Source organism: Medicago truncatula, chromosome 4, assembly GCF_003473485.1.
Source record: "Medicago truncatula cultivar Jemalong A17 chromosome 4, MtrunA17r5.0-ANR, whole genome shotgun sequence".
Classification (NCBI taxonomy): domain Eukaryota; kingdom Viridiplantae; phylum Streptophyta; class Magnoliopsida; order Fabales; family Fabaceae; genus Medicago; species Medicago truncatula.
Window position 1 is genome coordinate 54,224,043 of NC_053045.1, and position 24,089 is coordinate 54,248,131.

The 24,089-nt window shown below is 32.1% G+C and overlaps 3 protein-coding genes across 3 annotated transcripts; all 3 read left to right on the forward strand.

Moving 5' to 3' along the window:
• Nucleotides 1-396: 396 nt before the first annotated feature.
• On the forward strand, nucleotides 397-1,150 carry LOC11446585 (oleosin). Its single transcript, XM_003609035.4, has one exon. It carries the CDS (start codon nucleotides 499-501, stop codon nucleotides 952-954), a length of 456 nt encoding a protein of 151 aa, XP_003609083.1. The 5' UTR covers nucleotides 397-498; the 3' UTR covers nucleotides 955-1,150.
• A 992-nt stretch (nucleotides 1,151-2,142) lies between these two features.
• Nucleotides 2,143-6,591, forward strand: LOC11446586 (DNA repair protein RAD51 homolog 3). The gene is made up of 9 exons (XM_003609036.3): nucleotides 2,143-2,579; nucleotides 3,167-3,268; nucleotides 4,053-4,175; nucleotides 4,298-4,331; nucleotides 4,438-4,508; nucleotides 4,596-4,822; nucleotides 5,043-5,174; nucleotides 5,903-5,969; nucleotides 6,240-6,591. The coding sequence occupies exons 1-9, from the start codon at nucleotides 2,468-2,470 to the stop codon at nucleotides 6,413-6,415; spliced, it is 1,044 nt and encodes a 347-aa protein (XP_003609084.1). The 5' UTR covers nucleotides 2,143-2,467; the 3' UTR covers nucleotides 6,416-6,591.
• Nucleotides 6,592-16,776: 10,185 nt separating this feature from the next.
• LOC11438101 (WD repeat-containing protein 55) lies at nucleotides 16,777-24,060 on the forward strand. Its single transcript, XM_024780683.2, has 16 exons — nucleotides 16,777-16,932; nucleotides 17,631-17,727; nucleotides 17,938-17,979; nucleotides 18,145-18,209; nucleotides 18,343-18,430; nucleotides 18,529-18,601; nucleotides 18,833-18,939; nucleotides 20,008-20,050; nucleotides 20,154-20,210; nucleotides 20,831-20,907; nucleotides 21,051-21,099; nucleotides 21,189-21,235; nucleotides 21,349-21,422; nucleotides 21,593-21,648; nucleotides 23,188-23,323; nucleotides 23,773-24,060. Exons 2-16 carry the CDS (start codon nucleotides 17,633-17,635, stop codon nucleotides 23,841-23,843), a joined length of 1,080 nt encoding a protein of 359 aa, XP_024636451.1. The 5' UTR covers nucleotides 16,777-16,932; nucleotides 17,631-17,632; the 3' UTR covers nucleotides 23,844-24,060.
• The last annotated feature ends 29 nt before the right edge of the window (nucleotides 24,061-24,089 follow it).

The window sequence follows — 24,089 nt, forward strand, 5'->3', positions numbered from 1 at the left end:
AATCTTCGTTGATGAACTTATTAATGCACATATGCAAATTAAACTAGTTTCACGCTATTATTAAGGTATGACGTTTTGTTGTATTATAAGAATATATATTGCTTTCACAATAAGATAATATTGGTTTGAGTAAAACGAAGCTTGATTTCGCTTAGAAAAAAAACAATGAACCGAATGACATGCTATAAGACAAACTAACTGGTCCTGCCAGAAATGTCTGATTGCAAAACTAAAAATAAATGCTCTTGCCTTATTTTTTTTCACGGTTCCTATTGATGCCAATACATGAAAAAGTCAGTGTTATAGCATTGATCCACCTGATATGAGGGAACCTAAACAAAACAAAACCCCATTTCCCACCTCTATTCCTTCCACGTACACAACTTGCATGTCACCAAAACAACCCCACACCTGTCCCTTTATTATTAAATTTCACTCTTCATTCATTATTCACTTTTTCATTTCATTCTCTCTCAAACAAATCACATTTCCTTTCCAATGGCTGATCATAACCAAACCTCACCCACATTTCTAAGAAAGCTTCAAGACAATCTCCACTCCCCAAACTCAACCCAGCTTGCAGGTCTCTTAACCCTACTCGTCACTGGATCCATTTTCCTCCTCCTTACCGGTCTAACTGTCGCCGCCACCGTCGTCTCCCTCATCTTCTTCTCCCCATTGATCATCGTTTCAAGCCCAATATGGGTCCCAGCTGGTACCTTTCTCTTCCTCCTTGCTGCTGGATTCTTGTCCATGTGTGGATTTGGTGTTGTTGCTGTAGCTGCTTCCTCTTGGTTCTATCGTTACTTTAGAGGTCTTCATCCTCCCGGTTCGGACCGGGTTGATTATGCAAGGAACCGCCTTTATGATACTGCTTCTCATGTTAAAGATTATGCAAGAGAATATGGTGGTTATTTGCAGAGTAAGGTTAAGGATGCAGCTCCTGGTGCTTGATTGAACCAAACCGGTTCGGTTGGTTGGTTGGTTCACTAGCTTATACTATCATATATTTATATTCAACCGGGTTTTTTTGTTTTGTTTTGTTTTGTTTATTTTTATATATGTATGGTTCAATATTAAGTTAAGGTGTGTGTACGTAATCATAATTGTTAGTGGAATTAAGTTATGTCATCTTTATATTCTTTTGTTACTTTTTTGGTGTGTGATGCTTTGCAATCGTGTCTGTCTATGTCTTACTGTTTGATATGGGCACGAGAAGAATCACGAATATAATTTTTTTTTTTTTTATAATATTGTCTAGCATATTCGGTTTGTTATTCTATCCTAGTTGTCTTCGTTATAATTAGTTATGTTAATTAAAATTGCAAGGAAATGAGAAATTAAAAGAAAAACTCTAGTAGAGAGTTTGTAATATGATTTTACTGTGCTATTAATTAATAGAGCAATTCAAATGTTAATACCAAAATTGGGATCTTTCCTCATTTTTGGTGAGTCATAATCATCTAAATCCCTATGGCAAACCACTTTAAAACTCAACCCGAACTCGCTCAATTGTAATTGTCTTTTTTCTACACACACATTTATAGCTAGAACCAACGTGGCAATGTAGATGCTTATGTGTGTTGGACTTGGATTCAATTGTGATCGATTCGTCTCGCATCTATTTATAAATGGGTAAAATATTTGATTCACAATAGAGATAAATCATATGCTTAATTCATGTCTTATGGTGTGAATGTGATGTCTTTTTCTTGTACTTGTCTCTGATGCTCGCAGACTCCCAACACATGTACCATGTGGTTCTTGATCATCCTATAGTTTATAGTTTATCTTGATCATCCTCTGCAAATAGCAATGTGATTACCCTCTATTTAATATATCTTTACCACATAATTTAAATGTCTTTTCTATATATTCAAACCACTTAAGTTGGATTTCAACCATCTTTTCCACTGTACGTGTTACTCCAACTCTCTTTAATGTTTGTTATTTATAATTTTATCATATTCTAACACTACAAAATCTTCTCTTTTACGCCTAATTTATACTACATCTTTTGTCCCACACTCTGAATTTGATTATTTACATCAATTTCTTCTTCATTTTCTATTATGAATCTAAAATATTTAAACAATTTAATTTGTGGTTTTAAACGTTGAGAAATATATTTAAAAAATATTTACATGATATTAGATAAATCAAATTGCAATATCGCCGGTACTGTGCACGAATTCATGGTGAGGGATTGTATCACATCCATAGTCTGAATAGATTTATGAATGTTTGATTATGTTGACAAAACATATACACAATAGCGAAAAGGGAAATTAACATGTTTTGATTTATCTAGCCAAATAACATATTTGATTTATTTAGCCAAATAACTTATCAGAATACATTTTGTCTACAAAGTGGTCTATTGAATTTGATGTTTTTTTTAAAAAAAGCACACAAGAAAAGGAAAATGAAGAAGAGTGTGGAAAAGTAACGAAAGAGAGTGGTCGACATGGAAATCGGAATGCTACCAATCTCGGCATCAAAGAGAGGAAAGCTCTTAGCAGCTGGTTACACAACACTCCACTCCATTCTTCGCACTTCCACCACTCATCTTGTTCGAGGTGTCATTTTCAAACCCCCCTTTTAAATGTTAAAAAGTATTTTGTTTTTCAAATTGTAGCATTTTATCAATTTAGTCCCTCATATTCACAATATTTCATAATGATCCCCAAAATTGTATAAAATAGCAATGTCATGGTTATATTTGAAACTATATGAATACTTTTAGGCAATTTTAGTAATATGAGGGACTAAATATACAGTCTTACAATTTTGGATCAAAATGTTAATTAGGTTCGTTTCTTCATTGGAATTTACAGGGACCATACTGATATTAGTTAGTAATGTCGAGGTTGTATTTGAAACTAAATGAATATGGTCAGATATGCCTTTTTGGAATTTTAGGCTTGTTTTGCAATATTGTTTATAATAGGGACTAAATTGATACCGTTTTATAATTTTGACAACCAAGTGAATACTGTCATATATGTCTTTTTGCAATTTTAGGGATTGTTTTGCAATATTGATAATATGAAGGACTAAGTTGATACAGTACTTCAATTTTGAGGATCAAATTGGGTATTTGCTCTTAAAAAGTTACGTTTTTTCTTCAATTTTTTCACACATACCCATGATTTGATTTGAACAGATATAGAAGTTTCTGAGAGTGAAGCTTTGGAGATTCTGAATTTTGCAACCAGAAGTAATGATTTGGACAAATCAAGTGGGAGTAACACTAATGTTATTGATGGTATGTGTTGATTCCAATGATGTATATCAACTTCAATTTCCATTTCTACGTAAAAAGTTAGCTTTTCACTTATGCAGTTATCAGAGTTTTTAGGTTTAATGCCATGTATAAATAGTTCTAATGTCAGTAGATAAATTCAATCCAATTATTATCCAAACATACCCTATGTGAATAATGCTAATGGAGGTGATCTTGCTCAAAAGTTTAGCAACATCTTGAGCCAATTGATTCTCGTGCTTAACCTTAGATGGGATGTAGATATAGAATTTCATTCCTAGAAATACTCCCTTTGTTAAGTATGTGAAGATTACCGATTGAGGAAAGTTAAATAACTATCAAGTGCACTATGTGTATGCTCAATGACAAAATTAATAGACATTCTGTTTGGTGGACATGTTTGGATGATCTTATTTGAGCTTATCTACTGGCATAAACACTTATGAGACTGTTTAAGAGGGTTTATGGAAACAATTTATGATATGTCTATAACCTTGTTTTAGCTTGACTCCATACGATTTCCAGGATATTTTGTGAAGTCAGCTTATAGCTTATACAAAAACATTTTCACTTTTTTGTTTTGTTACTGAAATAGCTTATACACAAGCACCAATATGATAAGAGGTAGTTAAGTTGTTTATCGAAACAGGGTCTCTTACCATTGGAATACATATGTAGTTTTGTGAAAGCTCTTTATTCAACTGAAATATGTATATTCCCTTGTGTATGCAAAAAAAATAAAATTCTTTCTGTTTTGCGTTTTCTCCATTTTTTTTTTGTTGTGTAGGTGGTCAGACTGCTTGGGATATGCTCAATGAGGAAAGATTTTCTTCTCTCATTACCACTTCTTGTCTTGATCTAGATAACATCCTTGGTGGAGGGATTAATTGCAAAGAAGTGACTGAAATTGGTGAGTGACTGTTTGTTGGAACACAATCATAACTTCCAATTAAATTATATGTTTTTGAGCCTTAACAGTTTTCTTCTCTATTCTGCGTTGCAATATAATTCTTAGTTTATTTATTTATTTAGGTGGAGTCCCGGGCATCGGTAAAACACAAATAGGGTATGTATGCTGTCATTCCGATTTCTATTTCATGTTTCTATTTTTTCATCTTGAGTTGTGAAATATTTTGGTTAGTTATAGTAATGCGTAGTGTTTGCTTCTGCAGGATTCAACTTGCAGTAAATGTTCAGATTCCCTTAGACTATGGTGGCCTAGGTGGGAAGGCAATATACATCGGTAAGAGTCTTAATTATACGATATTCTAATACTCATTCACCATTTGATGCAAGTCTTTGATTTCACGTGTGCATGCATGATACTCAGATACTGAAGGAAGCTTTATGGTTGAACGTGTTCTTCAAATTGCTGAAGCATGCATAGAAGACATGTCAGAATATAGCCACCACTTTCACAAGGATAATCAAGCTTTTGGAGTTAAAATGCACCCGAATAGTATCTTGGAAAATATATTCTATTTTCGTGTTTGCAGCTATACTGAACAAATTGCGTTGGTAAATTACTTGGACAAATTCGTAACGGAGCATAAAGATGTGAGTATAGTTTTCATCTATTCAATTGATATTTCTTTTGGAAACATTGTAAAGTTGATTCTTCATTTTAATTTGACGTAATCCTTCTCACTGTACAATGCCTTGGGCTGTAACTAGTTAAAAGTACTCTGATTATGCTTTATTTTCTTCTGCATTCAGGCAATTGTTTTAGTAAAACTTAATTTTTCCATCATGATATTCTTTTAATGCATTGTTATAGGTGAAGATCATCATTATTGATAGTGTTACTTTCCACTTCCGCCAAGACTTTGATGATATGGCTCTCCGGACTCGATTACTTGGTGAAATGTCATTGAAGTTGATGAAGCTTGCAAAGAACTTATCTTTGGCTGTAAGATTCATTTCATTTTGCTTGCAAGACATGTGCTTTTTTATTGAATTGATCTTTGATAGCAGTGACATGAGGAATTTGAAATTTGTGTTGATCGCTATCAAGTTTTTGCTTTATCAGAAAGCTTTTGTCCGTACCGCTGATTCCGTCTATTGGGTGCATTAAACTAGAACTCTATATATTAGGAATTGGATACCTGCATAGCCACTCTAACTCTAAGTTAGTGAATAGGTCAAAACAGAGCATATAAATAAAGAGAACTTAAAAAATAAAAAATGAAATTGTAACTAGTGTATATATAGAGGGATGAGGACCTGTACTTCCACATCTTGACCTGGTGGTTGTGGAATCTGTGATTCCGTCATCCACCTAAGCAATGCCACATGCCAAATGAATACTTTTAAGTCTATTTGGATTGACTTAGTTTAACATAAGTACTTGTGATACTTCTTGAGACAATAGCTCATGAACACAATTTATAGTTTATGTGAAACAAATTGACTTCATTTTATCTTTTGTTATAGAAATAGTCCTTATGCTCTAAATACTTAATTAAATTGTATGTCCAGCTGCCTTTGCTTTGTATAGCATACTAGGTTCGGCCAAGTGGACTCTCTAGTCTCTATCGCTGTCAAATCGCACTTCCTTTGCTTTTCTGTATTGTGTACATTTCTGCCCCCTTAGTTTACAATTCTAAACTTTGAAGGTTATGTTAAATTTTATTGCAGGTTGTTATGTTGAATCAAGTTACAACTAAGCATATTGAAGGTTCATTTCAATTGACCCTTGCCCTAGGTAACTTTTATTTTAGCTTTCGCATCTTACTTCGGTTTCATATTTAGAGGAGACAGAGAGGCGTATAAATGATTTTAACATGATTTTGCCTCTAGAATTGTTTCTATCTTGAAGCTTAAATTTTACGTATTTCCCTCTATAGCTGATTTTTAGTCCCGAATTTACTATTCAAATGAACTCGCTTTTATCACAAGTCAAGTTTACAAAATCAATATAGTCAGAATCAATTTTTGTCATTGCAAAACCAATACTTTTGATAATGCTGAACAGGTGATAGCTGGTCGCATTCGTGCACGAACCGGATCATCTTATATTGGAATGGCGATGAAAGACATGCATACATTGACAAGTCTCCTTCTCTTAAATCAGCTTCAGCACCATACTCTGTGACTTCTAGGGGGATACGTAATTCTACTTCAAGCAGTAAAAGAATCAAGATGGTGTGAGATTTTGAGTAGGAAGATGATAGACTATGTGTCCTTTTCTTTTATGGCCTTCAAAGGATACTGGCTTTTGTGTAGCCTCAGTATAGTGAACTTTTGTGTAGCTATCTGACCATTTTTCCCATTTATAACTGATCGATTGATCAATATATGCAACACTTTTAACATTTGCAATCAAATTACGAAGAAAAATAAAAACAATCTCAACAAAAGATATATACACATCCTCTCAAAAAATAGATACTCCAATTTAAAAATAATTATAAAAATCTATAATTCAATAAATGAAATTTTAGAGTGATATGAGTCACAGTAAACAAAAGATACACACATACCATAAAAGTCAGGATTGAGCACAATAACCAAAAAAGCCTAAAACCAATGAGTTGATTGACAAAATATTTCAGAGTCAAGCAAGAATATCATGTATATAGTTATATCTTTTGATTTCAACTTTAGGCATTGAAATAGTGTTTTGAAGCAATTGTTCCACTACTTCCATTATTTCCTCACCAGGTACAGTTACTACTGATCGACGAAAAGACTTCACTGTCAATGATTCCAAACCTCAAACCTTAAATGTTAAATAAAAGGAATTTTTGAATTTTTTTTTTTTTAACAAATCAAAATGGAATATATTGCTCAAACGAAAAGTGATTCACCCCGCACAATGTGTGCTAAAAATGATGACTCACTGAATATCTGTTACAAGAAAAAGGCACCAAACCAAAGGATGCCACCACCAAAAAATAAAACCAAAATTACATGACACCCATACACAAAAGAGGGTGTCTTCACCAATCATGAAAATCAAAAGTGATCAGTCGTCTCAATGATACCGCACCCGCTTACACATAAGTTGTTATCAGGTTGAAGTACATGTATGCGCACCAAATCAAGTCTTGTTGGAACTCTGTTTTGAAGAAGACGCCAAGCAAAGATTGAAACTTTTGAAGGAACTGGCTTATGCCAAACATTGTTGTATACTGCTCCATTCACTGGTTCATCAGCTGATGTGAGAAATCTATAAGTCCCACGAACCGCGTAACCATGAGAAGGGTCTATAAGCCACCTCCAAGTATCCTGAATATTAACCTACAAAATAACGTTATTCAACAAAGCAGCACACTCCCTCACACTCTCATCCTCCCACGCCAACAATCGTCTTCGCCAACTTCAAGCACCACCTCCTTCCGCCCACCCCATAGTCTCCATATCCTCCACCAAGTACTCCTTATGCATTGATAACTCAAAGAAACGGCTCAACTGGAGCTTTAATGGAACTCCACCAACCAATTATCGGTCCATAAAAAGTATCGTTACCATTACCTACCACCCGCCTTGTATTGTCATCAAACATATCCCCCCTCCTTTTCAACCAACAACCGCCAACACCATTTACCTATTAAAGTAACATTAAATTTCTGTAACCTCTTAACCCCCAATCCACCATGATCCACAGGTAAACAAATAGAATCCCATTGAACCCAAGCAATTTTTAAAAAAAATTACATATTCACGCATTTTGAGCACAAACGAAAACCTCAAACCTTCTTTGCATCTAACCTTTTTCCTTCATCAGATTTGCCTTCTATTATTTCTCTTACAATTTGATATATATATATATATATATATATATTTCATCCATTTTCTAATGTAGTAGAGTACTTTTTAATATAACATATTTTCATCTTTTTGTTATTTTTATTTTTTGATTTTTGAAGACAACTTTTCAAAGATCATAAACACTTCTATTGATGTATACACACACTCTCTTACAAGAGCTCTTATACATGAATCACCTTAGGTGGCATACACCCTTTTACACCCACACACATTTGTGACATGTGGCAAAAACATTGAAAGAAGAGATAAAAAGGGGTGATAATGTGATGTGAAATGATTAAAATACCCCTGGTACATGGGGTGTACATAAGAGGTGTATCAAAAAAGGGTGTCTACCTATCTTTTTCCCTCTTACAATACCTTGATTCAATTTTGATCCCAACTAACCATATCATCAATTTCATCATTCTATTTTTTATTTTTCTTTTCCAAAAGTTATGTCACGTTTCGACTCCACATTTATTCTAATTTTTTTTATTAATCTTCTATTTTTACGTGAAATTTTAATTTGGCATATATATCTCAACAAAAAAATTTCTTTTCAACAAAAAGATTTTGTTCTTTTTTCCAATAAATGTGTTACTTCATTATCTGATTAACTAATAATTTTTTCCTACAATTATTAAAAGTATAACTTAATTTAATCATAATTTATTTCAATAGTGTATTTTTTTTCTTTATTTTCTTTTCATTTTCAATATTTTTGTCACTTTCACATTTGTTTTGAATATTTTTTCATTTTTGAATAATAATATTTTAATTTGATATAAATATACCAATGTGCATTTTTTTATGTTTTTTTTTTCTAAATATTTTATTCATTATTTTTTATGTAGCATAAATATCTTAAGAAACTAAATATATTATACATATTTTTTTTTGTTATATCTTATCTTTTAAAACCTAATTTTTATACTCGCTTAAATTATTCGTTACTTCTTTTTATTTATCTTTAAGCATCATATTCCAATTCAAACTTTAACTATAAATCTAGGTTCCTTTTGTTTTATTTCCATTTTTTTAATGTTGTTTTATTTTACTTTATCGTAGTTTATTTTAATAAATTTATTATTTTTCACATTTTTAGTATTTTTTATTTTTTATTTTACGTATTATCTCAACAAACTACATATATTATATCTTTTTATTTCTTTTAAAGGTTTTTGTTATATTTTATCTTTAAAACCTAATTTTTTAAAATGGCTTAATTACACTTTTGGTCCTCGTGTTTTGGCCTACTCACGAAATTGGTCCTGCCCTTTTAAAACAGAACAAAAAGGTCCTTCAATTATCATTTTTGTTGCATTTTTCGTCCTACCTCCTATTTTCAAACTCCAGAAACGCAGAGAAATGACAGTTTTAGACGGTTTTAGATCTACCCCTATGCTCAACCATGAAATCAACAAGGAATAAAACATGTAGGCACAAGGAATCTATTCTATTCAGCACACTAACCAAGAAAACCCTAATTTGAAACATATCTTAGAAATTAGGTTTTTTTTTGTTAGTGTGTTGAATAAAGTGGATTCTTTGTACCCACATGCTTTATTCCTTGTTTATTTCATGGTTGAGCATAGGGGGTAGGTCTAAAACTGTCAATTCTCTACGTTTTTGGAGAATAAAATGGGGGGTAGGACGAAAAATGCAATAAAAATGATAATTGAAGGACCGTTTTGTTCTGTTTTAAAAGGGCAGGACCAATTTCGTGAGTAGGCCAAAACACGAGGACCAAAAGTGTAATTAAGTCTTTTTAAATTGCTTAAATTTATTGTTATTTCATTATCTTTTAGCATCATATGCCATTTAAAATTTTAACTACTCACATATTTTTAGGCCTATAAAATTAAGGGATTTTTGCTAAACAACTACTCGCATAATTTTAGCACAAGTAGAATTAAACTTTTGAAATCAACCTTTCTCATTCTTCAGGTTTGACAAATATCACTTCTATAAAAAAAAAATCATACACTTTTTCATATATTATTGATTTTTTTTTTTGCACAAACTTTATTAAAATTATTCACACTCTAAATATAAAATGGAGATCTAAAAGTCCTAGCTCAACTGGCAAAATGTCAAAATTGTTAGGTCGGATGTCATGATCAGGGTTCGAACTCCGGTAACTCCACTTGTGTGTGAGTTTTATAATGACTTTGTCATTTCGTCTATCTACCAAATAAAAAATGAAGACTCAAGATTAGGATCATTAAAATGTAAATAATGCTGAATTTTAAAGAGATCACAAATATTTAATCGATGTGATTTTTATGGATGATAGAGCATGCATAAATTTTTTTTCTTCTTGAACTTTTACTAACATGGTTTCACATTAACTTAATTTTTTTTCTATGCTAATATTTATTTAATTTTGCTGGTGATATTGAAGGGGATCAAAATTCAATGCATTGTGTATAGCGGCAATGTTACGAAATATCAATCTATGTTATTATAAAAAAATAATATCAACCTACGTTGATTGATGTAATATATTATGAGATGAAAAGTATCTTAATTTTTAATAACAACCATAAATTTAAACCAACTTCCAATATTTCATAAACTATAACTATTGTGAAGCCGTGTAATTTTTTTAAGAAGTTAATATATATTTCTTTTGTCTATTTATTATACTTTTCTTTCTTGGTACCATGATATAGGTTCACAAATTTTTCCATAGCTAGAGATGATTAATCTTCGTGAAGAATCGGTGGGGCACAAAAGATGAGTTCTTCTCTTTCAATCGATTTTTTTTTCTCATACGCATGAGCCGCGAAACAAACTCATGATCACATGTTAAAAGGGACCCAAAACTCTTACTACTTGGACTAATTCATTATTGATTTTGTTACATCTTTTATTTTTGCATTGGATATTCATGTCACCATTTATATTTATTTTTAAGATATTATTATAATTATATATTTAAATAAATTCAATTTAATATATTCGTACACACAAATTTATTTAATATCTAACCCGGGCAACGCCCGACTCTAAACTAGTTTGATATATGATACCGTTGGGATACTTTATTAAAATATTAAATTTAAAATTAAATATCTAAATGCACAATATATAAATAAGTAATTTTGATAATAAATAAAGTGATATTTAGTCAATTATTTATATCCGAGAAAGAAAGAAAAATCATTATTTAATCAATTACATACTCCAAAATGAAATATAAGGAAAAAAGACAGGTGAAGAGTTGATGCATGTGGACTAACTTTTTAACCACATAAATTGACTTTTCAACTTTCACTTTTGTTTATATTTCATTTCGGATGGAGTATATCCTACAAAGAGAACAACATCGCCGTTAAACTATATCCCGAAAAGAACATCATTACCTAATGATTTATACAATTTATAGAGAAAATAGCATGTTTCGGATCTTTTGGGCTGACTTTTTATCTTTTCAAAATTACTCTTAATTTTTAATACAAATAACACGTACTCCCTCTGTTCCTTTTCAAGTGTCTTTTTAGGGTGAATTTTTTGTTCCTATTTAACTGTCTTTTTGGTTTTTGAAGGGTACAATTTGTCAATTATACCCTTTGTCAATTACTTTTATCTTTTTCAGTAAAACTAATTAATGTTATCAATTTGAAAAATTAAAGTTTGTTTTTTTAAACAAAGTTTGTTTGTTTTTTAAAACCAATTTTGTTTCTTGTTATCTTCAAATTTAAACAAAATTTTGTTCCAAACAATGGTTTCAAGAAGAGTTAAAATTCTATAAATTATATGAGTGACAATTGTTAAAAATTTCAAGTGTGACTCTAGCATTAGTTGAAGTCTTAACTTAGATTAAAGGAGTTGGAAGAAAGTTAATTTTTTCTTAACTTTTGATGAAATAATTTTATATTGACTTACAATAATTAAAAAGAGGCTAAATTACACATCGGATCTTTTAAGTTTCACGTTTGTAATAGATATGTCCTTTAAGTTATTTTGGTCACAAATAAGTCCTTTAAGTTTGACGTTTGTAACAAATTGGTCCTTTAAGATATTTGGAGCTCAAATAAGTCCTTTAAATTTGTAAACGTTTTCAAGGATCCCAAATAAGTCCTTTTAATTTTGTAACAATTGTTAACAGAAGGACTAAATTGAAAATGTTTGCAAACTTAAAATACTTATTTGCGCCTAAAATAACTTAATGGTCCAATCTGTTACAAACCTCAAACTTAAAGGACTTATGTATGACAAAAATAACTTACATGACTTATCTGTTATAAACGTCAAACTTAAAGGACCCAATGTGTAATTTAACCTTAGAAAGATATGCACCATATTTAAAAAATTGACAATTATTTGTTATGAGAGGTATAATAGGAAGAAAATATGCAAAAATACACCTCGCTATTTTGGTGTTAATTTTATAAAAAGACACTTCAAAGGGATGGAGTATCAAACATATAAGAATAAATTTAAATATTAAAATAAAAGTGTAACAAACCCGATATGAGTATATATATGTTCAATTTTTTTCTTTATCATTTAAAACGTGTAACAAACTAGATGAGTATATTTTATACTTACTTTTTCATTATCCCAATTATGCCTTTAAACAACTTATTCTATAATAAAGATTGTTGTTGATATCATTAAAATAATACTGTATAACATTAATTAGTTTTATTGAAAAAATATAAGAGTAATTGACAAATAGTGTAATTGACAAATCATACTTTTAAAATACTAAAGCGACAATTAAATAGAAACGCTAAATCGCATTCAAACGACACTTAAAAAGGAACATATGTTGTACTATATAAAAGGAAAATTTGGGAATTTTGGCATGACTTTTTTGTTATTACAATTATACCCTTAAAAAAAAATCTTAGACGATGTTATATTGTTGGTGTTTTAAAATCAATAACAAAAATAAGAATTCTTGTTATATTTGTATATTATTATTATTGTCATTAAAAAAAGATAAATATGATTCGTTGAGTTTGTTACATTTTTTGAAAGTCACAAATAAAATATCAATGCTTATAATTTTAATCTATATATAAAAAAACTATTTAAAATATATTCCGTTATTTTCTCCAACGATATCATATATTCCATTATTTTCTCCAGTATATACAGATTCCATTATTTCTGTTGCAAACATAAGTTATTCAGATTGCATAGTTTTCGGAAACTATAACATTTGTTACAAAAACAAATTTACATATAAGAAATTAAAATAGGTTTACGGTACCTAAAAAATCAATTTAGGTTTGCTCTCTTCCCTTCCCATCCCAGTTCGTTTGAGTGTAGCAAGATGGCAAAATTGATCACTGTGTTGTCAATATTTTTAATTGTATTGATATTCAAATGCAATTCCTTGATGCCATTTTCAACTATACATTGTAAATCAATTATAACTGATATGATGGGGGAGTGTAAACCATATTACATGGACCACAATTCACAACCATATGATTCATGTTGTTCTGCATTTCTTACGGTTGCATTTGTGATATTAAATTGGAAGAAATCGACAATTTACCTTTCGATGCCACAAACACGGCCAACTTGCTTACTCTTAGTGGAGTATCCCTCTCCTGTCAAGGTAAATAATTAACTCTTAACTCTTTTATCTTTTCTTGTTTTATGTATTGATAATTATGTTTACATTGTTTGATGCTAATAAGGTTAGTACCACTGCTCCATCCCTCGGTACGTAAACTATGCTTTTCTTTTATTAGGTATAGGGAGACACCAACCATTTATCTCTCGTCACTTATATGAACATTTTCAATTGTATTTTTATTTGTTGTCACGCCAACATTAATATTTAGCTTATATTTGAATTAATCACATCAAAAGAAATCAATCAATATAGTGTTGAAAAAGTTGACAGCACGACTCTCCATTAGAGGAGGAACCTGAGTTTGATTCCTAGAGTCACCTATTTAAGAGATAGTCTACTTGTGAAAAAAGAGTTAGCCAATATTAACTTAGTATTAGTTGATCCGTTTGGACCTTAGGAGATGATTTATTGACTGAGAACTGTTGTGAAGAGCAGAGCGGTTGAGCTTTAGTTCGTTTGATGCGAGTCCTTCTCCCCTGATCTCGGTGTACCTACATGTTCTCCGACGCCCAAATCAATAAGGAGTTTAAGAAAGTATGTGACTATATCATGGGTAAGAAATATCATACTTGACCCAAGGGTTGAGCAAGGATATATATATATATATATATATATATAGTGGATAATTATGATTTTAACTCATAGTCCTTTAGCTAGATAGTTGTCCTTAAGGGGACGTGAGTGACAATCAGAGTGGTCTGCTATGCTGCATAAGATCCGGACTAGGAGGTGAGGAACTCTTGACTTAGACCATAATCCAATAGGATTTAGTTTAGGGCATGTCCATCGTATCGTGTCACTCTCGATTTTAACACCTATTATTAATAATTAATCATCATTGTTCATTTGCTTTTTCTGTTTCATCATGTCATATTATATTATGTTAGTAACCAAAAAATATTATATTATAATTATATATTTTGTAATCATTTTAATGGAAGATATATGCTTTAATTTTATGTAATGGTATTTTCGAAGAAGGGTTGAATTAAAGTAGAAAGTTATAATTCATTCCATTCAGTCGACAATTCAAATAATGGAACGGAATTTTTTTTTTCACTCCATCATAAAATATCCAAATAATGGAATGAACTATTTCATTCCGTTCCATTCCGTTATGTTCATTTCTGCTCCGCTCTATTATGTAATTTTATGTAATGGTATTTTTGAAGAAGGGTTGAATTAAAGTAGAAAGTTATAATTCATTCCATTCAGTCGACAATTCAAATAATGGAACGGAATTTTTTTTTTTCACTCCATCATAAAATATCCAAATAATGGAATGGACTATTTCATTCCGTTCCATTCTGTTATGTTCATTTCTGCTCCGCTCTATTATGTTCCATCAATCCAAACAAAACCTTACGAAATAATGAACTGTTGTATTCTATATGTAGTTAGTCTGAATTCATGTTTGTTATGTGATATGGTAGTTGATGCTGCTAAACCAAATGCTTTAGAAAATTCGGTTTCCAATCTGGCTCCAAAAAGTGAAAGTTCAAAGGCACTACCAAGTTATACTCCAAATTCTCCATTGCTTGCGTCAGCACCAGCGCCAATACAAGAGCCAGATGATGACACCAAATATAATCTCTTTAAAGCTTTTGCATTGTTATTTATGTTTATTTTTGTGCTGGTTACTCCTGATCTTGATTATGACTGACAAAATAAGGAATTTTGCTCGACAATAATATGGCTAGGAAAGCGCAACCAATCAAAATCAAGTGCTGAAGAACAACATTTTTAGGCTTAGGTTACGTGGCAAACATGCAAGCCATTAGCCATTAGATTATTTTTGGTTTAATTGCAATTTTGATTCCTTTAACTTTAACAATTTATGGATTTTGATCGACCTATTTATAAATTTGCAATTTTGGTCCCTTTAATTTAACAATTTTTGTATTCTGATCATTCTATTTCTAAATGAGCAATTTTAGTTCCCTTATTTTATCAATTTACAAAATTGAACTTGCCAATTTTTTATTAGTTGTTATGATCAGTAGAATTTGAATAATCTCTCACATAAAACTTCTCAACTTATAGAAAGGGACTCTCTCAAAAACAAAAGTATGCATATATTTTTCAAGAGGATATATTTCAAAGATCGTTCATTGTTTAAACCAACTGAAGGGGGCCGAAAAACAAAAATAAATACTATGATAACGACTCATTCTCCAAAACCTCGTTAATACAACAAAATTCACTTCAAGAGAGGCTTCCATAGAGGTGGAAGAAAGGAAATTGTGATACAAAATAAGGGCTAAAGACTGATTATGTTAACCGAAGGTTCTAGAAAAAATTGTTTTGGCTATGACTAAATGAACCAGATTATCCCAAGACACTAGCTAATATGCGCATCATCACATTGACTCATCCTAAATACACCGAAGTAGGACCGCCAAAGGGATATGTACCATCCATTTCAGATCTTATGTTGTCCTCATCTAATATAATCACAAGTGTCCAAGGAGACATTTGTCCCAACTAGGGCTATAGCGTTTTGAAACCCTAATTGCCATACTTTAAAGGCTACCTCATAGCCTTTACTGAGATACACACTTTTCTACCCTAAAAACCTCACATAACATTCACATTCTTACTCTGATAGCCGAAGTATGCGTAGATACATCACCCCTTCTAGAGGAACAAGATGTGTTGATCAAAGTTCATGGTTCTTAACCGTTCAATACTCTCTCAAAAGGCTAAATTGCATTTTTGGTCCCTTAACTATTTAGGTAGTATCATTTTGGTCCCTTAATTAAAATTCGATTTATTTTGGTCCCTTAACTTCTCTCTGTTACACATTTTGGTCCTTTCCGTTAGTTTTTTATTTAAAAACGTTATATTTTTTTCATCTTCTTCTCCTCTTTTTCATCTTCATATCATCTTCATCAACCTTCAACAACAAGAATCCCAAAAAAATTTCAGAAGAAAATGAAGAAAACCTAACGCTTTTGAATTAAAACTAACGAAAAGAACCAAAATGCGTAACGAAAAGAAGTTAAGAGACCAAAATAAATTGAATTTTAATTAAGGGACCAAAGCGTTACTACCTAAATAGTTAAGAGACCAAAAATGCAATTTAGCCCTCTCAAAAAACACTCTATTAGAAGAAAATAAAATAGAAAATTTAAAATTGAGTTGTCGAGGGTAATATAGGAATCTGGTAATTGAAAAATAAAATAATAAAAACATTAGGGATGCTCCTCTCGTAGTATCTTTCTGCCGCGTTTTCATACCAGAGAAACCTCCGGCAGTCGTGCTCTCTCCGGCATCCGTCATTCACTGTTCTCCGCCTCTCTTCTCATTGGTCAGTCACAGCTACTCCTTCAATTTCAGTTTTTTCTTCCTTCTTCAAGTTCAATAATTGAGTGGATTTCACTGTTAGTGTGTTTTCATAGCTATTCCATCAAGTTTCAATACGGAATTTAAAATTCTACATTCATCTATTCAATCAAGTTTAATTAACAAGTGCTTATAGCTTAATCAAGGCCCTGTTTGGATAAACACCTTAATTTGCAGCTATTTCTACTACACAAGATAAACAAAGTCAATTGTTTTTGTATAAAGCTATAGCTTATTTCTATAAGCTACAGCCTATAGAAATAAGCTGAAAACAACCTATGAACATGTCATAAGTTATGCCAATCAGTCTCACGTCACCAGATAAGCTCAAACTAGCCAATCCAAACAGGCCCTAAGTCATTATTGGCATTAGGAAATACATTTATCATATAATTCACCTCTATTACAAAAGATAAAAAAAATCAATATGTTTACGATCATATAAGTGTTCATGTTATAATAATAAACGTGAAAGTGTCAAATTGGGTTATACAGTTGCACTGTTTTTTTTTTTTCAAGGGTTTAGTTAGTGTTTAAGAACCTGAAGTGTGTGTCTTTCAGGCATGTTCTTTGTTGCGTTCACATGATATCAGAATGAAGAAATTTATTTGGTACATACACTATATTTTATCTGATTTTTCTCTTCCCGTGTGTTGTTTGCAGAAATGGAAATCAATTTGGGGAAACTTGCATTTGACATTGATTTTCATCCGTCTGAAAATCTCGTTGCTTCAGGACTCATAGACGGAGACCTTCACTTGTAAGTTGTTTTCCACGTAGTCTTCCATGAAGCAACATTGTTATCGTTTTTGTTGTTGTTGTTGTTGTTAAAGAGTCCCACTTGGACAAATATTGCCTGAACATGTGTTTATAAGTGGGGACAAATATGAGCCCAACCACACTTTCTAAGAGTTGTTTACATTACTGCTGCATTTATAGTAATGGTTTTTGTGAATCATGTGTCTTGCAGGTATCGTTATAGCTCGGATAACACTAATAGCGACCCAGTGAGGTATAAATTACAACTTCCTTTTCTTTAATATTTATTGGATACTGAAACGCTCGTGAATATCAGCTTCATGTTGCTTCCGGTCTGTTATTGTCATCACTACATTAATGCAATAGCTAGTGCCTTTAACCCAACATTGCAATAATTTTTTATTTGTCTAAATTCCAGGGTGTTGGAAGTTCATGCTCACACCGAGTCTTGCAGAGCTGCTCGATTCATCAACGGTGGACGTGGTAATGCACTTTATAGCTCTTGGTCCTCGTCTTCATTTTGTTTTATATTTTATCATTATTCTGTTTTTGTTACTGATGATTTCATTTGGACTGCTTTGAATTTGAAATGCTTATTGTAATGTCTGTGGTTTAGCGGTGTTGACGGGTTCTCCCGATTTCTCGATACTGGCTACAGATGTGGAAACTGGATCTACCATTGCACGACTTGATAATGCTCATGAGTGAGTAGATTTGCTTCTATGACTCATTTGCCATGATTTGGCTTAAATAATTACGTATGTGCAGATAGCTTTGTAATTTCTGTTTTTATTTTATTTAGGGCTGCAGTCAATCGATTGATAAACTTGACTGAGTCAACCGTTGCTTCAGGAGACGATGATGGTTGTATTAAGGTAACTTGTTAATTTCATTTCACATTTGTAGCATTAGCTTTTGCTCTGAAGTCTAGATTATGTTGCGGGGTTCATTGATAACATTTGGCATTGTTATTTATCCACTTTTAGACAATAACTTACTCAATGGTTTTCAACCTTCGCAACCTCTACACACAAGCAACCTTTTAATTTAATTATGAAAGAGATCAGGCAATAGTTGTTTCCTCATTTGTTTTCGTTTGGTGTTAGGTTTGGGATACCAGAGAACGTTCTTGTTGCAATTCATTTGAAGCCCACGAGGATTACATTTCAGACATTACTTTTGCATCTGACGCAATGAAAATATTGGCCACAAGGTAGGCAGTTCCGTAACTTCTTCACCTACATGAAATGAATGGATAGAACCAATTACCCTAGTTGGCTCTAGGTACTGACCGTAAAGATGTTTTTCAACATTTTGGACCTGGTGAAGGGGATGCTCTATTGATAATTTGATTCATAATTGCAAAATCTTCTTGTTGGTGTACCCATACATAGTCAGTGTTGCATTTAAAAGAAACAATACCAGCAAGATATTGTCTTATTTTCGAACTGATTTTGCCAAATAGAAATTAAAGAAAAACTTCTCGCAGTTGCAGCTCAATGTTGATAACAACTTCTGTATTAAGATTATGTTTGGCTAGTTCTAGTGGTTGTGACTGACTAGCTGGCTACTGGTCCAGTCAAAAAGCTATTAGCATAAGCTGGTGTATATTAGAACAAACCAGTTATTTGTATTAGCATGTCCAAAGGTAGTGATCAATCTTTTTTATCTTAGTTATATTTAAGTAAAGCATATCCCAGGTACACTTTATTTGTGGAAAGGTGTGATCTGTTGTCAATAGCGGCTGCGCCCGGCGCTATAGCGGAAAAATCAGGATCACCGCACCAGGCCGCGTCGGCGCGTGTCAAAAGTGGAAAGAGGCCAAAGCAGACCTATAAATAGTAAAACAATAACTTGTACAAGTTGTATATAATTGGTATTAGCCATTTTCGATTTTGCTATCCCTTTTATTTCATATGATGAATACTTCATGTAATTTTGAGTAACGTTTAAGTTATTTTAGTATTTCTTTTTGAATAGTATGGTATCTAGTATTAAATTTATTAGTGGCCGCACCACCGAAATAGCGCCCGCACCGCGCCCCGCGCCAATTGTTGGGTTGGCCGCGCCGCATTTCCACATTGACAACAGAGGGTGTGACTATGTGGGACTGTAATTTGCAAAAATATTACTTATGTGGTACTTGCTATATAGTATGTATCACAGTCAAGAAATCCTTGCATGTGCTTCATGATAACAATATGTTGTTTCAAATTCTACTTTTTTTGACTTACCCTGTAGTCTAAATAATTTTTTTTCTCGATTTCCTTTTGTTATTAAGTGGAGACGGGACTCTTTCTGTTTGCAATCTTCGACGAAATAAAGTAAGTTGCATATTTATGTTGTGTTTCCTTTTAAAACATAAACCAATAAATGCTCTTTATCGGCATTTGAATTTTGACCCACACTTTCCTGGTTTACTAACAGGTCCAAGCCCAATCTGAATTTTCTGAAGATGAGCTGTTGTCTGTGGTTTTAATGAAGGTATCATAGATTCTGCTGTGAATTTTTATGCTTTTTAGGGATTTTATAAAAAAATGTTACTTCGGAAAAGTACAATTACGGAACTACATTTATAAAAGGTTTTTTGTGCTCTGTTCTTGCTTCATGGTAGAAGTCCTAACTTTGAGCAGTTTGAGAAAACATTTTTTATATTCATTTTCTGATTACATATTCAATTACAAAAATGACACATTTTTTTATTTTATTTTATTTACTGTTATCAAAGTTTTATATAACTATTGTTTCTGTTGTTTTCTGTACAACACTGAAAAAAAATAACAAAGTTAAACTAGGTGATATTTTTGTAAGTAAAAAAGCCAAAATAATAAACTAGGTGATATTTATTGTTATCCTAATTTCATACTTTTTATTAACATTATATTTTCTATTTCTGCTGTCACTCAAAGTACTTTATACATTTTCCAAATACCTCAAAATATTAAAGAGGTATTTTTTATACTAAAAAGCAACTTTTAATTATTTTACTTCATCACCAAGCATGCAATTTGTTAATGTCTTTATTTGTTACCTTTGTATTGAATGGTACACTGTGGTTGGGACAAGTGTCGTCTAATGTTCACAATTTTGGGTTGGGAGATCAGAATGGCAGGAAAGTTGTTTGCGGATCACAAACTGGAATCCTGCTATTGTATTCATGGGGATGCTTCAAGGATTGCAGGTACATGGTGTGGATTATGTCATTATTGCATGGTGAAAGTCATTTTACTTGTATGAAGTAAAGGCACTGGTTGTATGTTGTCTTTCAATTATACTTATTCTGCCTCTTTGACTGATATATTCTTACAAATGGTTAAATTCCAGTGATCGATTCGTTGATCTTGCTTCAAACTCTATTGATACCATGTTAAAGGTGAGTGGATAGCGTAACTTGATTATTTCAGTTTAACTGTTGTTTTTCTTACCAACATCCGTATTTTAATTTGTTTTTTATTATATTAGCTTGATGAAGATAGGATTATTACTGGATCAGAGAATGGGATGATCAAGTGAGTCTTTATCAGTTTTAGAGCATTGTATCTCTTGTTTGAATCTTATTTTGAACTTTTACTTCATTTCATTTGTTCTGTCTCATCTATACACACTTTCCTTTTATGTTCAGCTTGGTTGGGATATTGCCAAACAGAATCATTGAGCCAATTGCAGAACACTCTGAATATCCTGTTGAGCGTCTTGGTAACTTTCTCTTGCTCTTTTCTCAGAATTTGACGTGGTTATTTAAGATATTACTGTGTTTAGCCTCATTATTGTGTTGCACGCTAGCATATGTTTTTGTATGTTTTCAAGTTTTTTTCTTGTTTGTGGCTTCCAATAAGTTTGACTTATGTTTTTCTTTGGTCTTGTAGCATTCTCTCATGATAGAAAGTTTCTTGGAAGTATTGGACATGATCAAATGCTAAAGGTATTTTTCTTAATTTTCCTAAAAATGATAGGAGTTGACTCTGCTGCTGTCTTAACTTTTGCAACATTTATACTAGGCACTAATTTTTATATTGTAAGCCACTATCTGGTCATTTTAGTGTGGCTTGTAAGAAAAGTGCTGGGCAGAAAATGAGAGAAGTAAGCTAGATATTGAAGAAGAAGAAGAAGAAGAATAGAGTTCAGGGAGTGATCTGAAAATATAATATGATATTCTGAGATTCAGTAGACATATGAGCTTTATTATAGTGGACACTGTTAGGTCTAAGCAACTGAATAATAGTCACCAAGTTTCTGTTTTTTTAACTTGCACTTAAGAGCACAACAGATTCTGTTGATAACAAATACCACCAAGTAAAAAGTATTTTGACATGTACCGATATTAGTTATGGAGCTATGTTTGCAGCCTAAGCGACTAGCTACATGAGTGTGATTCGAAAAATGTCGGTCATTGTCTGACTTGGTTTCTCTCCAAGAGTGTAGAACCAAAGTTTGGTTAGAGGCTTTGTAAGATCGTCACTGTGTCAGCAAGTACACGAGCCACACCTAGACTCTTGCTAAGAACCTTTTCACACACAAAATTTCCTTGTGTTTGTAAGAACAAGCAACAGTTGGCCAGTAAGAGATTAAATTCAAGCCTTACCTTGCAAATTGCTGATCTTTGGACTTGAATATGTGACCTTTTAGTCGCATAACAGGATTAATACAATTACGACATTAGGGCTTCATAATATTGTTCTAAAATATGTCCATGTGAGCTTAGCTCAGTTGGTAGGGACATTGCATTATATATGCAGGGGTCGGGATTCGAACCCCGGACAGTCGGACACCCCACTTATTCACCTTAAGAGGTGAATTTCTAGCCACTATGCTACTTGATAAAAATAAATAAAATACTGTTCTAAAATACAATTGCCTTTAACAGAAAGATGGCTAAAAGTAAGGATGGATCTTCATGTGTTAGACATTGGGGGCATTTCCTCCCACCAGGATTTCGATCTTTCTTGATATTTTACACACACACGAACATATATTAGCTGTCCAGCGTATACAACACACTATAGGTTATATATTTGCGTCCCACTAAATTTTCCAGTTCCTTAATCTAATGGGTTAGAATTTTGTGTAGAATTAAGTAATTTCTTCTCTAACTGAAATGGGGACAAATAATGGCATACAATTACTTACTAAATCCTGAAATGGCATGCAAATACGGACAAATGCAAATTATACACGAGCTGGGCGAAAGACACAGAATGTTTGCTTATAATGATGACACACATATTATCACGTTAGTTATCTCTTTTTGTATTTTACTGTGTTTGGATGTCATATTAGTAAGATAGTAATATTAGTTCATCAGACCGTCATAAGGACCTTCATCATAACCATGGAGGGTGTATCACTGTTAAAAATATGAAAAAAAATCTTTGGTTGCTTGTGTATATGTCTGTACTTTACTATTTTCTACACTATAAGTTTAGTTGTCTGAACATCCAACAACATTTTTCTTTTTGTGCAGCTATGGGATTTAGATAATATACTGCAAGGTTCGAGAAGCACACAGAGAAATGAAACTGGGGTGGTTGCCAATGACGGCGACAGTGACGACGGAGATGAGATGGATGTAGATAACAGTGCTTCTAAGTTTTCTAAAGGTTGGATATGATTGGCACAGATACTATATCTTATTATAAGTTCATTTTACAATTTTTTTATATGTTAAGAAAAACAAGTATTGAATATAAGGTGTCTATTTTGTGTCAAGATATTTGTAAAATACCCTTTTGCATATGGATGCGTTCAGCTTACTTTTTATCTCCGAAATTACTTGGTAGTATTTGGTCACAAAGAAAGAAGATACTTACTACTTAGTAGAATTAAATAGAAGTATATTTGAAAATAATAATAATAATAATAATGAATATATTTGTAATTTGAAATAGAGTTTATAATATTTAGCAAATTTTTTTTAAAAGCGACTTATTATTTAGAGAAAAAAGATAGCAAATATAAATGTTAAAGCTTGCTTGTTGCTAAACACATGGTATGGTTATTGGAAGGCTACGTGCTTTCTCTAACTCACTTTTTATTGATACCTTTGCAGGGAACAAGAGAAAGAATGCAAGTAACGGGCATGCTGTAGGTGATTCAAACAACTTCTTTGCAGATTTATAGGACATGCAAGTGTGATTTTCTTATCAATAAGCATATAAAGTTTAAGGTGTCCCTTTGCAAAATTTATTCTTAAATTCCGTACCTTGTCTGGGAGATAAATTGTAGTACCACAGACCCTCTCCAAAATCATCAAACCCATATTTGCCCTAAACATCCAGTTTTGATAACCAAACTCAGTTCTTTATTTACTTATTTATAGTTTGTTTTGCTTTCTAAATTTTTTGTATTTTGATATGTTTTTTGTTT

What these genes read in the sequence shown, in the direction of transcription:
- LOC11446585 (XM_003609035.4), top strand. Translation starts at nt 499, where the DNA reads ATGGCTGATCATAACCAAACCTCACCCACATTTCTAAGAAAGCTTCAA.
- LOC11446586 (XM_003609036.3), top strand. Translation starts at nt 2,468, where the DNA reads ATGGAAATCGGAATGCTACCAATCTCGGCATCAAAGAGAGGAAAGCTC. An exon ending in ATCGGTAAAACACAAATAGG is followed by an intron (nt 4,332 to 4,437) that starts GTATGTATGCTG and finishes TTGCTTCTGCAG; the next exon opens with GATTCAACTTGCAGTAAATG. An exon ending in TCGTAACGGAGCATAAAGAT is followed by an intron (nt 4,823 to 5,042) that starts GTGAGTATAGTT and finishes GCATTGTTATAG; the next exon opens with GTGAAGATCATCATTATTGA.
- LOC11438101 (XM_024780683.2), top strand. Translation starts at nt 17,633, where the DNA reads ATGGAAATCAATTTGGGGAAACTTGCATTTGACATTGATTTTCATCCG. An exon ending in CGACTTGATAATGCTCATGA is followed by an intron (nt 18,431 to 18,528) that starts GTGAGTAGATTT and finishes TATTTTATTTAG; the next exon opens with GGCTGCAGTCAATCGATTGA. An exon ending in GACATGATCAAATGCTAAAG is followed by an intron (nt 21,649 to 23,187) that starts GTATTTTTCTTA and finishes CTTTTTGTGCAG; the next exon opens with CTATGGGATTTAGATAATAT.